Genomic DNA, 13,037 nt, shown 5'->3' on the forward strand with positions numbered 1-13,037 from the left:
GGTAAATGTTTAATAACCAGCTTTCTGGGAAGAAAAAATATGTGCATGACACACTTTTTTTTGGTTAATATGCATTATTAACATTTTCTCTATCACTTTCTTAAGTCGGAATAATCAGCAAAATAATCAAACAAGCCCTTATTTGTTAACATTTGATGATTTACAAGATGTAAATGTTCAAACTGAAAATTTAATGATTTTCTCTCACAAGCCAGTTAGAGTTGGCTCCAGCATACCATTGGTCTGTCAATATTTACCATATTACAATTTAAATTAAATACTTTTCTCTTAATTCATTTTATTATAATTTAAAATCCATTACATGTTAACATAAATAACATTTTTCTAAAAAGAACTATTTTCCAAAACAAAAAATAAATAGCAAGAAAGGCATTGTTTTACATATTTTTGCAAAGCTCTAAATGTCTGACTTAATAGAAGACAGCTGAATTGTCGTGTCTACTTCTGCTTTCAATCTGGGACATAATGTTATTTTGGTAGAAGTATATGATAAAAATATGGCCTCACACAGATATGTATCTGAAAAAGGGATAAGTATTTTAATAGGCAAATGACATCTTAATGTTATTGTGAATGTATTTTAGATCACATGGATGCCTTAAAAGTCCATGCCCATGACTCCATGGACCCTACTTTTAGAACTGTTGGCTTAATCCAACTCCCTCTAGTAATAATAGCTAGCATTTATAATGTACTTTAACTTTTATAAAGCACTTTTATAATAATCTCATTTTATTCTCATAATAACCACAAGACTTCCTGAATCAATACACTATGTAGCATTGCTCAAGTCTCTGAGATTAAATAAACATTTGAGACAATCAAGAAAAACCTTTGGCATCTCCTCCCACGTATTATGTACCCAAGTTTAACAAACTGAAAAGTATCCAGGGGGGATGTCATTTTTCATCCTGAAACAGACTCTTGAGACCATCTCTTGGTTACATCTTGATGGTGTGGAAAGAGTATTAGACTTGGAGTCTGGACACCTAGGTTTAATCCTGCCTCAATTGTTACACTTTAGCTGTGTAACTATGTAGTCACCTAATCCTTCATAGCCTTGGTTTAATTATCTATTAAATGGCAGTGGGGTGGGGATGGTGATAATACTTATACTACTAATTTCACAAGATTATTGTCAGGAAAATGCTTTGCAAACCTTAAAATGCCCCAGACATCCAAGTCATTATTATTACCATGATTATTCAGAACTGTGATTTCCCTGGCATAAGGAACTCCAGGTGAGGAAATTCTTAAATACAAATAATATTTATTACTTAATTATAATTATTAATATTATCAGTATCATCCTAATAGGGAAGCACAATGAAGTAGATGGATTTTTCTCAACAGCGTGTCTCAGTAGGGAATTTTTAAGGTATAAAAATGAATTATTGATCTTGCCCCCACATTAATACCCTGAGCTTACACTTCCCCTTAAAAGGGGATTTTATATCTGTTATTTTAGCCTCATCATTTTCCTTCCCTGGCCACCCACTGACTTGGGACCTGCCTAACTAGAATTTTGCTTTGCTAAATATGTCTGATTCTGACTTCTTTTTTTCAATAGACCTATGAACATTGTTGAAATTGCAGTTATAGCATTAGAATTACAAAATCTTTTTTTTTTTACTGTGATTATTTTTATCCAAAGCAGCAAAGCACTAAATTGCCTTAATTTTTAAAAAAAGTTTCTATTTTGAGGTAGGATTTTTTTCTAGGTGACAATGTCAGGTGAAGCAGTTCTTGTCTTAATGAGCCTATTCCTTCTCATACCAGAATTCTACATCCTGGCAGAATATTGATCCATTCAGAATTGCATTAATGATATTGAAGGGCATCAGTAGTATAAAGAGCACTATAATAGACAGGGACATCTAGTCCTAGCTCTCTTACTATCTTTGGCCTTGGGGAACATCATTTAACCTCTGAATAACAATTTTATCACCAAAAAAAAAAAAGTGGTTCAATTAGATTATCCCCAAGAGCCTTCCAACTCAAAAAGTCAGGGATTCTCTCACCCCTCACCTTCTTCAACTCTGCTCTAAGATTTCCAGATTCAGTACCACGGGCCTCTGCAGAATCCTTCCCCTTAGGCTGCTGTATCCTTACAGTAACACTCTAGATGTTAAATCAGAAATAGTCACCAAGTTAAGTTTGGATCTCAAATGTGACAGCCCTCTGTCTCAGGTGTCTTGTTTTCAAAGCCACCTCCATCTTATCCCAGCAATTAGATATGCTTAAACATCAATTAAAAGATTTACTTCTTTTTTTCTCCTGCTGACTTAAATACTTGCTCTGTTGACAAGGTAAAATGAGTGACTCCTTTTCTACTCATGGCTGTTCCAAAGTCAAACTGGCATCAAAAAGATTTCCCCATAATCCAGTAAATAAGATTATCTAGGAAGATGACTTCCATCAAAGTGATCACCCAAGCTTCTATGTAATTACACGCCTCCAAAGATGTTTTCAGAAATGAGGTTGCTGAATTCCTCAAATGTAAGCCACAGGTCTTATTTGGTATGGATTCTTGAAAATAATACATATTGACTTTATCCTTTGAAATTTTAAAAAAATTGCCTCACTGAACTGGACAGCCAATTATTTATGACAGGTTTATTGATCAAACCAAAATAAAAAATGATGTGAAACAGATTTGTGCTGGCCCAGAGGGATGCAAATTAGGGTAGGAGGCATTATTTGTTATAACTTAAATCAGATGACTGGCAGTTCTCCATGGCAAAACTGATTTGGCAGAAGACATGGAGACTATAGCCACAGAATAGATACTTTTATGATGGCTTATCCAAGAAACAAGCTATTTAAAAGAATTTGTACCAACTCAACCCTAAGAGATAACTACTGATTAACAAATATTTTAAAAATAAACCTGGTCTGGTTTTGTTTTGTTTTCTTTTTAATCACTCATTCTTGGAATAGTAAACTCTCTTTCTTGGCTTAGTTGGGAATTTGAATAGTCCAGTTAAATGTGCCTAGGAGGGAATACTGATTTTCAAAGAAGTAGAATACAGGGAAATGAGCTTTACACAGACTATGCAGCACATAGGGCTTTTCATAATTCAGGAAGCATTCCAGGACCTTTGAGGGCCTCGAGGTTATCGTGATTGTGGACACCAATTATTTTTTTGTGTAGTAGAGGTTAATAAAGTACTCTGGAAAGAGTGGCCCTAACTGAGTGCTCATGTTTGAAATTCCTTTAACAAGGAGCCAAGATTTTTCTTTCCATAATCCCAGGTCAAGATTAAAATACAAAGGATTTAAGAAGGAAAAGCAAAAGTCAGAAAATAGAGCATTTATTAAGCCCCTACTACATTCCAGTGCTTGGTGTGAATACACTAAGGAGTGAATGATTAATATATAAATGTTTCCTTAGAGCTCTTTCTGATGGGAAGGAGGGAGTGTGAAGGTAGCTTGACAGAAGGAAGCACCAGTTGAAGAGGAGGAGTAAGGGAAAAGCTAGAGGCCCCAGACACCCAGTTAACTGTTTTTGCCAAGGGTCAACCTTGGATGCCTGTTGTACGTGGCATGATAGAAATAGATGAAAAATAATACCACAACATGTAGGCATACTTTATGGGATCTGGGTGGCCTTTGGAATCTGTAAAATGTAATTTAGCTGGTATCCCCTCCCACATTTCACAAGATATGGAATCCTAATAGAAGTGGAATTTTCCTAGCTTTGTTCTCCTTTAACTTAAGAGATATTTTCCATGCTACGAGAAAGCCTACATGAAAAGATCTATAATGCCTCTCCTCCCCTCCCTGGTTTTCCTCCTTAGATTGGATTCCAAATCCGGACCCGTGTTCAGGATCTTGGCCATGGCTGTATCTTCCTGGTGCAGAAGGCAGGAGCCCTTCAGGTCTGCCCCACTGACAGTTACACCAAGAGGGAGCTGATAGAGTGTGCCCGCTCAGTCACTGAAAAGGTAAGAAACTTGACCCTCTGAGCCCGTGGTGAATAAACAGGGCCAGCTCCCTGTTGCCGGAAGGATGGCATGGGTAAGTGAAATGGTTTAAAAAAAAATCCATTCAGTCAATGGTTTCATCTGTCTCCCGGCAGAACTCCTGAGAAGTAGCCACATGGATGGATTAGTGTGTTATTGCTGCTGTATTTCCCTGCTTATTGCCTGACAAAAGTACGCATAGATAATGAATAAAGTTAGACGCTCCTCCTGAATAATTGAATGATAATCCAGCAGAGAGACCCAATCATCCCTCTCCCTCTCCTCGATAATTGAGAGTCTGCTATCCGTAGAAATCGATCCCCCTTCCTGGAAGATGTGCCTGGAAGCCCCTGGCATGCCGGGGACAGCCAAGCCAGCGAGGTCTGTGCTAAGTAGAAGGTGGGCTCTGGAACAGTGACTCGGGGCTGTCCGGCCTTGAGCGCCATTTGCCAGTTTCGGTATCCTTGATTTTTTCCCCGTAATTAGATAGGCAGAGTTGATGATTTATAGGGTAGGGTTTTATAGGCAAACGCTGCTGCCAGACAAAACATAGAGCAGAGGGTATGAGGGCCTGGGGGTGGCCGGGTACATTATGCAAGTAGAGAGCAGTACCCGAGAGAAGGAAGGAAGGAAGGGAAGTGACAGGCGAAACCTTTCTAGATGGGCCGGGCAGCTTCTCAGTCTAGTTACTAGATGGCTTTTTCTAGGCGTCTCTTTGTTCATCGGGGTTATGTGTCTGAAGAAGGCTTCTGCATCAAGCCACACTGGAAATTGCCTGATGCCTTCAGCACTGAAGACACCAAAGGGGAGGGTGGGGGCTTTGTGACCATTTTTTTCTCAATACTTTTGAACTCTTCCCGATTCTTTGAATTTTGAAGATCGTGGGACTAACATCTTTGCTCTAAGTACGGTTACCTCCTAATCGATCTTGACTGTATTTAACATTTTTTGTCACACATACACACACACAAATATATACCCATATGCACTCTGTTATATGACTTAAACTCTGAGTCCCAACAGATTTTTTGTTGTGAGATACAGTTTGTTCATTCCTATTTCCTGACTTTTTGCCTCTGCTGTTCCACACATTTGAAGTGGCTTCTTTTACTCTCCTGTTAATCTGAAGTGCCTTCCTTTGAAATTTATCTCCTCCAGGGGCAGCTAGATGGCTCATTGGATAGAGAGCCAAGCCTGGAGACAGGAGGTCCTGGATTCAAATGGAATCTGGCCTCAGACATTTCTGTGTGACCCTGGAAAATTACTTAACCTCAATTGCTTAGCTCTTAAAGGTTTTCTGTTTTGGATCTGATACTTTCATATCAGTTCTAAGACAGAGAGCAAGGAGAATGAAGGAAGAAAAGAAAGAGAGAAAGAGAGAAAGAGAGGAAGGGAGGAGAAGGAAGGAAGGAAGGAAGGAAGGAAGGAAGGAAGGAAGGAAGGAAGGAAGAAAGAAAGAAAGAAAGAAAGAAAGAAAGAAAGAAAGAAAGAAAGAAAGAAAGAAAGAAAGAAAGAAAGAAAGAAAGAAAGAAAGAAAGAAAGAAAGAAAGAAAGAAAGAAAGAAAGAAAGAAAGAAAGAAAGAAAGAAAGTGTGGGAGAGAAAAAGGAAGAGAAAGACAGAAAGAGGAAGGGAGGGAGGAAGGGAAAGAAGGAAAGCTAGTTTCTCCAGAAAGCCTTCCATGATCAATAACATTTCATTCTGATAATCCTTTTATTCCCAGCCACTCTTATAACCCACAGTAAACTAGCATTTTCTCCACTTCTTTATTGAGGAGCTAATCTGAATCTCTTTTTTTTTTTTTTTTTGCATGTGAGTTGTATGTCCCAATTATGGCAAGATCTAGTTGAAGCCAAGTTTTACTTCTTATTTAATCCAACTCTCCTTTTCCCCTAGTCTGTAACAGATCAATGAGTTCTTCACCCATGTACCACCAATCCTTGGTGTGCCTCTGAGTGAGTGCAAGAGATCAGTGAAGCCATTTGCACACTAAGCATTGTCATTTCATCATCTATTTCTCATATGTTTTTAGCACTATGATTTTGAGAAGGTCTGAAATCTTTGATAGCTGAAAGTCTTCTTACTCGAAAGTGTAGGGAACAAGTCTCAGTGGAGCTACTGTTGACTTGAGGGGCAGGGTGGTATAGCAGATAGAGCTCTGAACTTAGAGTCAGGAAAACTTTAATTCAAATCTTGCATCAGACCCTTCTGGCAGTGTGTCCCTATGTATGTCATTCAATGTTTCTGTGTGTCTGGTTCCTCAGCTGCAAAATGAAGGGGTTGGACTTGACTTCTAAGATCCTATGAACCACTCACTATTACAGATAATATTTGTACACAGTTGCACAGTAAAGGTATTGATTGGCCTATACTAGGTTAATTAGTGATCTGAACTTTGGTAAATTTATTTCTTCTTGGCATCTTTTTTTTTTAAGTGAACTCAAATGAATATCATTTGGAAATTTGTTTTTCAATTTTGTTACTTAATAGAAGAAAAATACACCTTTCCATTGGGAATCAGTCATGCAAAAGGTGCTTCCCATACGATAGTCACTAGCCTGAGGTCTGTTTCTAGAACTACCCAGACTGCTGGATCCATGCTCGAACCAGGAAATGAATCCATATCCTTCAGGACTTTCCTGTTGCCCTTTGTTATTACATTTACAGCTGCCAAGTTTCCCCCTAGGAGGCCACTTGAAATTGAAATATCGTGGAAGAGAACTTAAACCCCAGGGCCCCAGAATGTAAAACAGCCCTGTTAGAGGAAAGAAATCACAGCTGTATACTTTAGTACACACATCTAAGAAATTTTTCTTTTATCTCCTGATTTTTTTATTTTAATTTACTTATTCTTTAAAAATTATTTTATTGATGCATTTTGTCTCTACATCGCTTTCATTTCTAGGAAGGAAACCCCTGCTTCTCCATTCACAGCTCCTGATTGCACCCTTTTTTATGAAAAGTAAGGGTTTAAAAAAAAAAAGAGTGCTATTATGAATAGTTCTATGTATGTTGAATTTTCTGTAAGCCCCAGCCAATCCAGTAGGCAAACATTCTTTATGCCAACAAGTAGGCATCCAATATTGTGACCACATTGACATGCAGATAACATTCTGTCCCAAGCAGGGCTTCTTCTTTAACTAAGGTGATCAACTATAACAAGGGTGATCAAATGGGATCAGTGACTAAAATGGAAAGGATATCCCAAAATTGAGATCTGAATATTCCTTATATCACATACTTTTTCATCCTTAACTTTCAGGTTTTTGGTCTAACAAACTCCACCCCTTCTCCAAGAGGGCATTCCCATTAAATATATATACTTATATAAATATATGGCAACATCACAATTGCAACTAATAGTTTGTGTTAATGTCCATTTTTGAGGTGTACTGATTATTGACAGATTATTAACAGAAGATAAGAATATGGACAAGCACTTTTTAATTTTAATAATTTAATAGTTTTAAATTTTAATAATTTGAAAACAGTCCATTGCAGTTGATGTTAGTTTTGTTGAATTTTGCTGTTGCCTTTGTTTACATTTTCCAGAATCACTAAGCCCATTGGTATTTTGGTTCTGCTGTTTTATTTCCCATGTTATATCAGTTCATACCTGTCTCCCCATTTTTCTCTGAGTTCTTCATTTGCTTTCTCACTGACAGCACAATAATATTCCATTCCACTCATGTATCAAATTTAACCTCAGATATTTACTAGCGTTGTAAGCCTGGACAAGTCATTAACTGCTCTGTGTCTCAATTTTTTCATCTGTAAAATGAAGATAAATATAGCACTTAACTCTCAGACTTGTTGGAGAATAAAATGAGATAAAAATGTGTAAAGAACTTTGCAAACCTAGAAAAGTCTACATAATTGCTAACTATCATCATTATTGTTATTATAGCTGACATTTATATAGTGCTTACAGTGTTCCAGGAGCTATACTAAGTGCTTTACAATTGATCCTATTTGATCCTTACAACAACCCTGGGAAGGGGTATCACCTATGGGTACTTCTACTAATATTGGTATTTTTACCACCATTTTGTTTAGCCCGTCCTTAATCTTTGGGCACTGAATTTGTTCTCAGCTTTTTCTACTACTAGTGCAATTATTGGACAGCTAGGTGGCTCAGTGGATAGAGTATCAGGCCTGGAGTTGGGAGGACCTGGGTTCAAATTTGGCCTCAGACACTTCATAGCTCCATGACCCTGGGCAAACCGCTTAAACCTGTTTGCCTAGTCCTTGCTCTTCTGTCTCAGAGTTGTCACTAGGATAGAAAGTCAGGATTTTGTAAAAACCAGTACAATTATGAATTTTCTTGTACATATGGGATCTTTCATTCTGTAAACCCCAGACACTCCAATAGGCTTTTAATTAAGTGACTCTTAGATACAAGGCATTGTGCTAGGCACTAGGGATACAAAAATAAAACAAAATATATTTGTCCTCATAGAGTTGTATTCCATTGGATCCAACAGTGAATAGCTTTTATATTTTCTTAGATGATCTTTAATTATTTTCTGAAATAGTTTACCCTGTTAAAATTTCCCATTGCATTCTCAAAGCATGCATTTCATAGTTGCCATTTTACTATTTCTGTTGTTCAGTTGTGCCCAACTCTGTTAACCCATAGATCACGGCACTCCAAGGCCTTGCTGTTCTCCACTCTCTCTTGCGGTCTGTCCAAGTTCATGTTCATTGCTTCCATGATGCTATCTATCCATCTCATCCCGCGCTATCTCCTCCTTTTGCCTTCAATCTTTCCCAACACCAGGGTCTTCCTTAGCTGCCCCCTGGCTAAGAATCCATCTTCTGCACCCCCTTGTACCTTAAGCTGGCGTCTAGGAGCATTCTACAGAGCATCCCCCCACCCAAGCTTCTTGATATTTAAATTTGGGGGCATAATCCTTTGCTTCCAGTCTGGCTCATCTTTTTTTTTAATATGGCTACAAAGGTGCTTGGGAGCTGGGGGAATATGGGTTAGAAACATGAGAAAGGGAAACGCCTCTCTACCTGGATGCAGCATCTCTTTCTTGACCCTGCATGGGGAGGATCCTCAATCATTGTCCCCACTGATGGATTGGCCATTGCTATAGTGCCTGTTGAGCCATTACTCTCAGAACATGCTGTGACTATTGTCAGCTGCACAGTTTCAAGTTAAGTTCTTGTCCTTTCGTGTATTTATTATAATAAACCAGGGGCGCTTTATGTTTATATTTTCTTTTTCTTTTTTTATCTTTGTCATAGAACCTTTGGACAATCTGGTGAAGCCTATAGTCCCCTCTCAGGTTAATGTTATTAAATATCTAAGATACAATATGTAGGATTAAAAATGAAACCAATTATATTGAAATTCAGTTAAAAAATGTTAAGTTCACAAACTCCAGGTTAAGATTTGCTGTACTATTGACTTCATATGCATAATTGATGTCATATTGCTTGCCCTCTTAACAGGTGGAGGGGGGTCTGGAGGGAGGGAGAGAATTTAGAATTCAAAATTTTTTAAATGAATAAATTTAATTAATTGATAAATAATCAATATATTAATAAAATTAATTTACAAAAATAAAAAATAAAAAATAAATAAATAAATAGATGTACAGGTAAATAAATAAAAGAATCCCTGAACTAGACTATGGCATTATGTTATGCATATGGTTCACATACACTATTGGTTTTTTTACTGCTTATTTATAATAGCTAGAATTTATATGAGGATTTACAAAGCATTTTGTATGTATTGTCTCCCTTGATCCTCATCACTTTGTAAGGTAATAGTACAAAAACTCTTATTCTCATTTTGTGGAAGAGAAAATTGAATCTTGGAGATTATTAACTTGCAAGTGTTAGTAGTGGTGAGACATGAGGACACTTTTTCTGACTTCGAGCTCAGATATCTTTCCCATATGCCTTCCTGCTTTCCCTTAATGCCTTTACTACCTCCCATTGTCATTTGTTTTTTAATTGGAAATCATCCATCATTATCAAAGGGTTTGTGTCATGCGCAGGTAAGTTTGTGGGGGAATGTTTTCTGGTCTTTTTTTTTAAGTGGTTATCGTTCTTCATAACTTTGTGTCTCCCTGCCCCCAGCCTATGATTAAAAACACATCAATTCCCTTGGCAATGGTGGAAGTAGCTGAGAGAGAGAAAAGAGAGAAGAATTTTTTTTTCATAGAGATTCTGTTTCTCAATGACCAACCGCATGTGATTCCAGAGGGTTTATGATGAAACAAACTGCCTACTGCCTGGTAGAAAGACAATGGATTCAGAATGCAGATTGGGACCTTTATTTTATTTTATTTTATTTTTCATTTTGAACATAGCCACAGCAAGAATTAGCCTTTCTTGACCATACAGGAGATTTGTTTTTCTCCTTTTCTGAATTGGCTATGGAGGAGTTAGGAAGAGAGGAGGTTGGGAGAGAGAAATACTTGGCGATGGCAGAAGTTGTTTTTATGCTCACCTACAGATAATTTCTTTTGCCTCTTTCTTGTCTCCTTTGTCTCTGCTTCCCAGGTTTCTTTGGTTCTGTCTGCCCTCCAAGCAGGGAATAAAGGGACTCAGGCATGCATCACCGCAGCCAGTGCTGTGTCGGGCATCATTGCTGATCTGGATACAACCATCATGTTTGCAACAGCTGGGACGCTCAATGCCGAGAATAATGAAACCTTTGCAGACCACAGGTCAGGGCTTGGTCAAAGTAAAGGGGGAAAGGGCTGGTACAGAAAATTGGAGAGAGAGAGACAGCCGTCCCAGAGGTAGCCAAAGGTGAGGGCCGTGGCTCCTTGTGCCTGCCTTTGGAGGCACTCCAAATTCACTCCAGAGTGGCAACCTAAGAGGCAAAAAGCCTTATTATAATCCAGAAAGAGGACTAGAACAGGAAGGAGGAAAAGCACCGAGATAAGTAGAGCAAGCCAAACAGTCAAAATAAATCCTATTTACTAGCGTTAAAAGTAGAATCATTTTTTTGAGCCTTCGATTTCACAGCCCAAATAAAGCCTGCTCTGGTGAAGGATGACATTCTCACTCTGGAAAACAGGAAATCGTTCCTGTAACTCATTCCCTTATTAACCACATGGCAATTGTATATAGCAGTAACACAGAAATGAATTGGCCAGAAAGTTTAGGGCTTTAATTTGTTTGAGGAAGTGATGTGCAAGACCCAAGCTCCTTTACTGCCTGGGGTCGGGAATCTAGAGCTAAGGACCGTGCATTCCTGCGGCACTTCTTAAATTAGAACTGTCAGAATTCTCTGTGATGCTGGAAGCAGCATCCTTGAAATACTGGTCCATACCTCCATTCCTGCTCCTGCCTCCTCGGGCATGGGAAGATGAAGGGATTCCTCACAGTTCTTCCTTTCAGGCTCACCTGGTTCAGAGATCTCAAGTTAGAATTCAGTAGAGATCTTCACCCCTTCCGTAGGGATGAAGGGGTCCCCGACTCCTCCTCTAGCACCACTTGTCTGATTCCACACAGTGAGATAAATGTCTTCTGCTTCATTGCTTAGTTGGAGAAAGGATGTCCAAAAAATAATTCTTGTATTTGTGAAAATGTAGGACTCTAAAGAGAGTTCCAAACTAATTGGCTTTGGTAGAATTCCTAAGCCTATTTGGCTATGTGAATTAGTGCCTCTGGATCATGGCTGAATGGAAAGAAAAATGGATCTGGTTGGAGAACTTGGATTCAAGTCCAGGCTCTGCCACTTCCATGTATGGCCTTGGGCGTATTGCATAACCTCTTTGGGCCACAGTTTTCCCATCTGTGAAATTAGGGTGCTAAAACAGATGACCTCTAAGGACCTGTTTAAATCTAAAATCTTAAGATTTTTACATTTACTAACAGCCTCTCCATCCTTTCCAGAGGGTGGGAGACTCTGTCCACCTGTTCCACCTCCCACCAATAAGGAAATCCTTTTACGCAGAGTCCTCCTTTGACAACAACATTCTCCAAGTGCTCCTCCTTAAAGTCTTGCCTCTGAGAGTACTGTGGTTTGACTTATGGGCATCTCAACCTTTGACCATACTTTTCTCCTGAGCCTCACACAGTCAACAAGTTGTTCACCGCCTCTTTATTCTCTTCTGCCCTGTTTTTGCTCCCAGGGAGAATATTTTGAAGACAGCAAAGGCCTTGGTGGAAGATACGAAATTACTAGTATCAGGGGCTGCTTCAACTCAAGATAAACTGGCCCAGGCGGCCCAGTCATCGGCAGCCACCATCACCCAACTTGCCGAGGTGGTCAAGCTGGGAGCGGCCAGCCTGGGTTCTGATGACCCTGAGACCCAGGTATGAGCATCACTGCGGGCATCTGAATAGGAGAACTTAATTAACCTCCATGGGCTTCAGTTTCCTCAGCTATAAAATAATAGATGATCTTCCACTTCTTAATTTGTAATCCTATTCCTGAGTTGGTGGGTATTTTTAGTCTATACAAAATTTAGTTATACAAAATAAGTGACCCTGCTCTTCAGATCTTTGAAAGTAAGACAGGACACAAAGTTTTAGTATACGATTTCATGCATGTTTGGCTTTGAGAGAGGGAAAAGAACTCGGTGACCTTGCAGGTTCTGTCCCAGCCCCTAGGACGATCATTTCACGCAAACAGGTTCAGTGAGCGGCTAACCATTTAAAAGCCTCCAAGAAATGTTACTACTCATTCCTGTGTATTTGGCTAGTTCCAGCCCATCAGATGGTAAACTCTTCAGATTTAGCCACTTAAATCTTTCTCTATAAGTCTGTCCCTGCAGTTAGGATGGCTCGTATCAGAGAAGAGCCTTTTATTCCTATAAGAAAGAACAAGTAGCGGTGTTTGCATCGTTAATAAGTGATTGCAGTTGGTTAATAAAACACTAGCAACTTTTCCCCAAATGGCTGTGCCCCCTTCCTCCTCTGTCATCCTCTAATGGAGCATAGCTCTGAGAGGAAACATTCCTTAAATTGCAAATTTTTTTCCCTTGCTGGATTTCTTTTTGATAATATCAGAATCCAAATTGGCCGCCTTGTGGAATTTTAAGTATTCACACAATCCCTTCCTGTGGTACTGCTTTTAC

At 38.9% G+C, this 13,037-nt stretch overlaps 1 protein-coding gene across 15 annotated transcripts in view; it reads left to right on the top strand.

Annotated features, from left to right (window-relative positions):
• TLN2 (talin 2) overlaps positions 1-13,037 on the top strand; it is a 596,702-nt gene that overhangs the window by 521,266 nt on the left and 62,399 nt on the right. For all 15 annotated transcript variants that reach the window (XM_056808077.1, XM_056808019.1, XM_056808054.1 and 12 more), the window contains 3 exons: positions 3,822-3,968; positions 10,507-10,673; positions 12,090-12,273. In XM_056808077.1, coding sequence (XP_056664055.1) covers positions 3,822-3,968; positions 10,507-10,673; positions 12,090-12,273 — 498 coding nt within the window. The remainder of the gene's footprint in view (positions 1-3,821; positions 3,969-10,506; positions 10,674-12,089; positions 12,274-13,037) is intronic.

Source organism: Monodelphis domestica, chromosome 1, assembly GCF_027887165.1.
Source record: "Monodelphis domestica isolate mMonDom1 chromosome 1, mMonDom1.pri, whole genome shotgun sequence".
NCBI classification, from domain to species: domain Eukaryota; kingdom Metazoa; phylum Chordata; class Mammalia; order Didelphimorphia; family Didelphidae; genus Monodelphis; species Monodelphis domestica.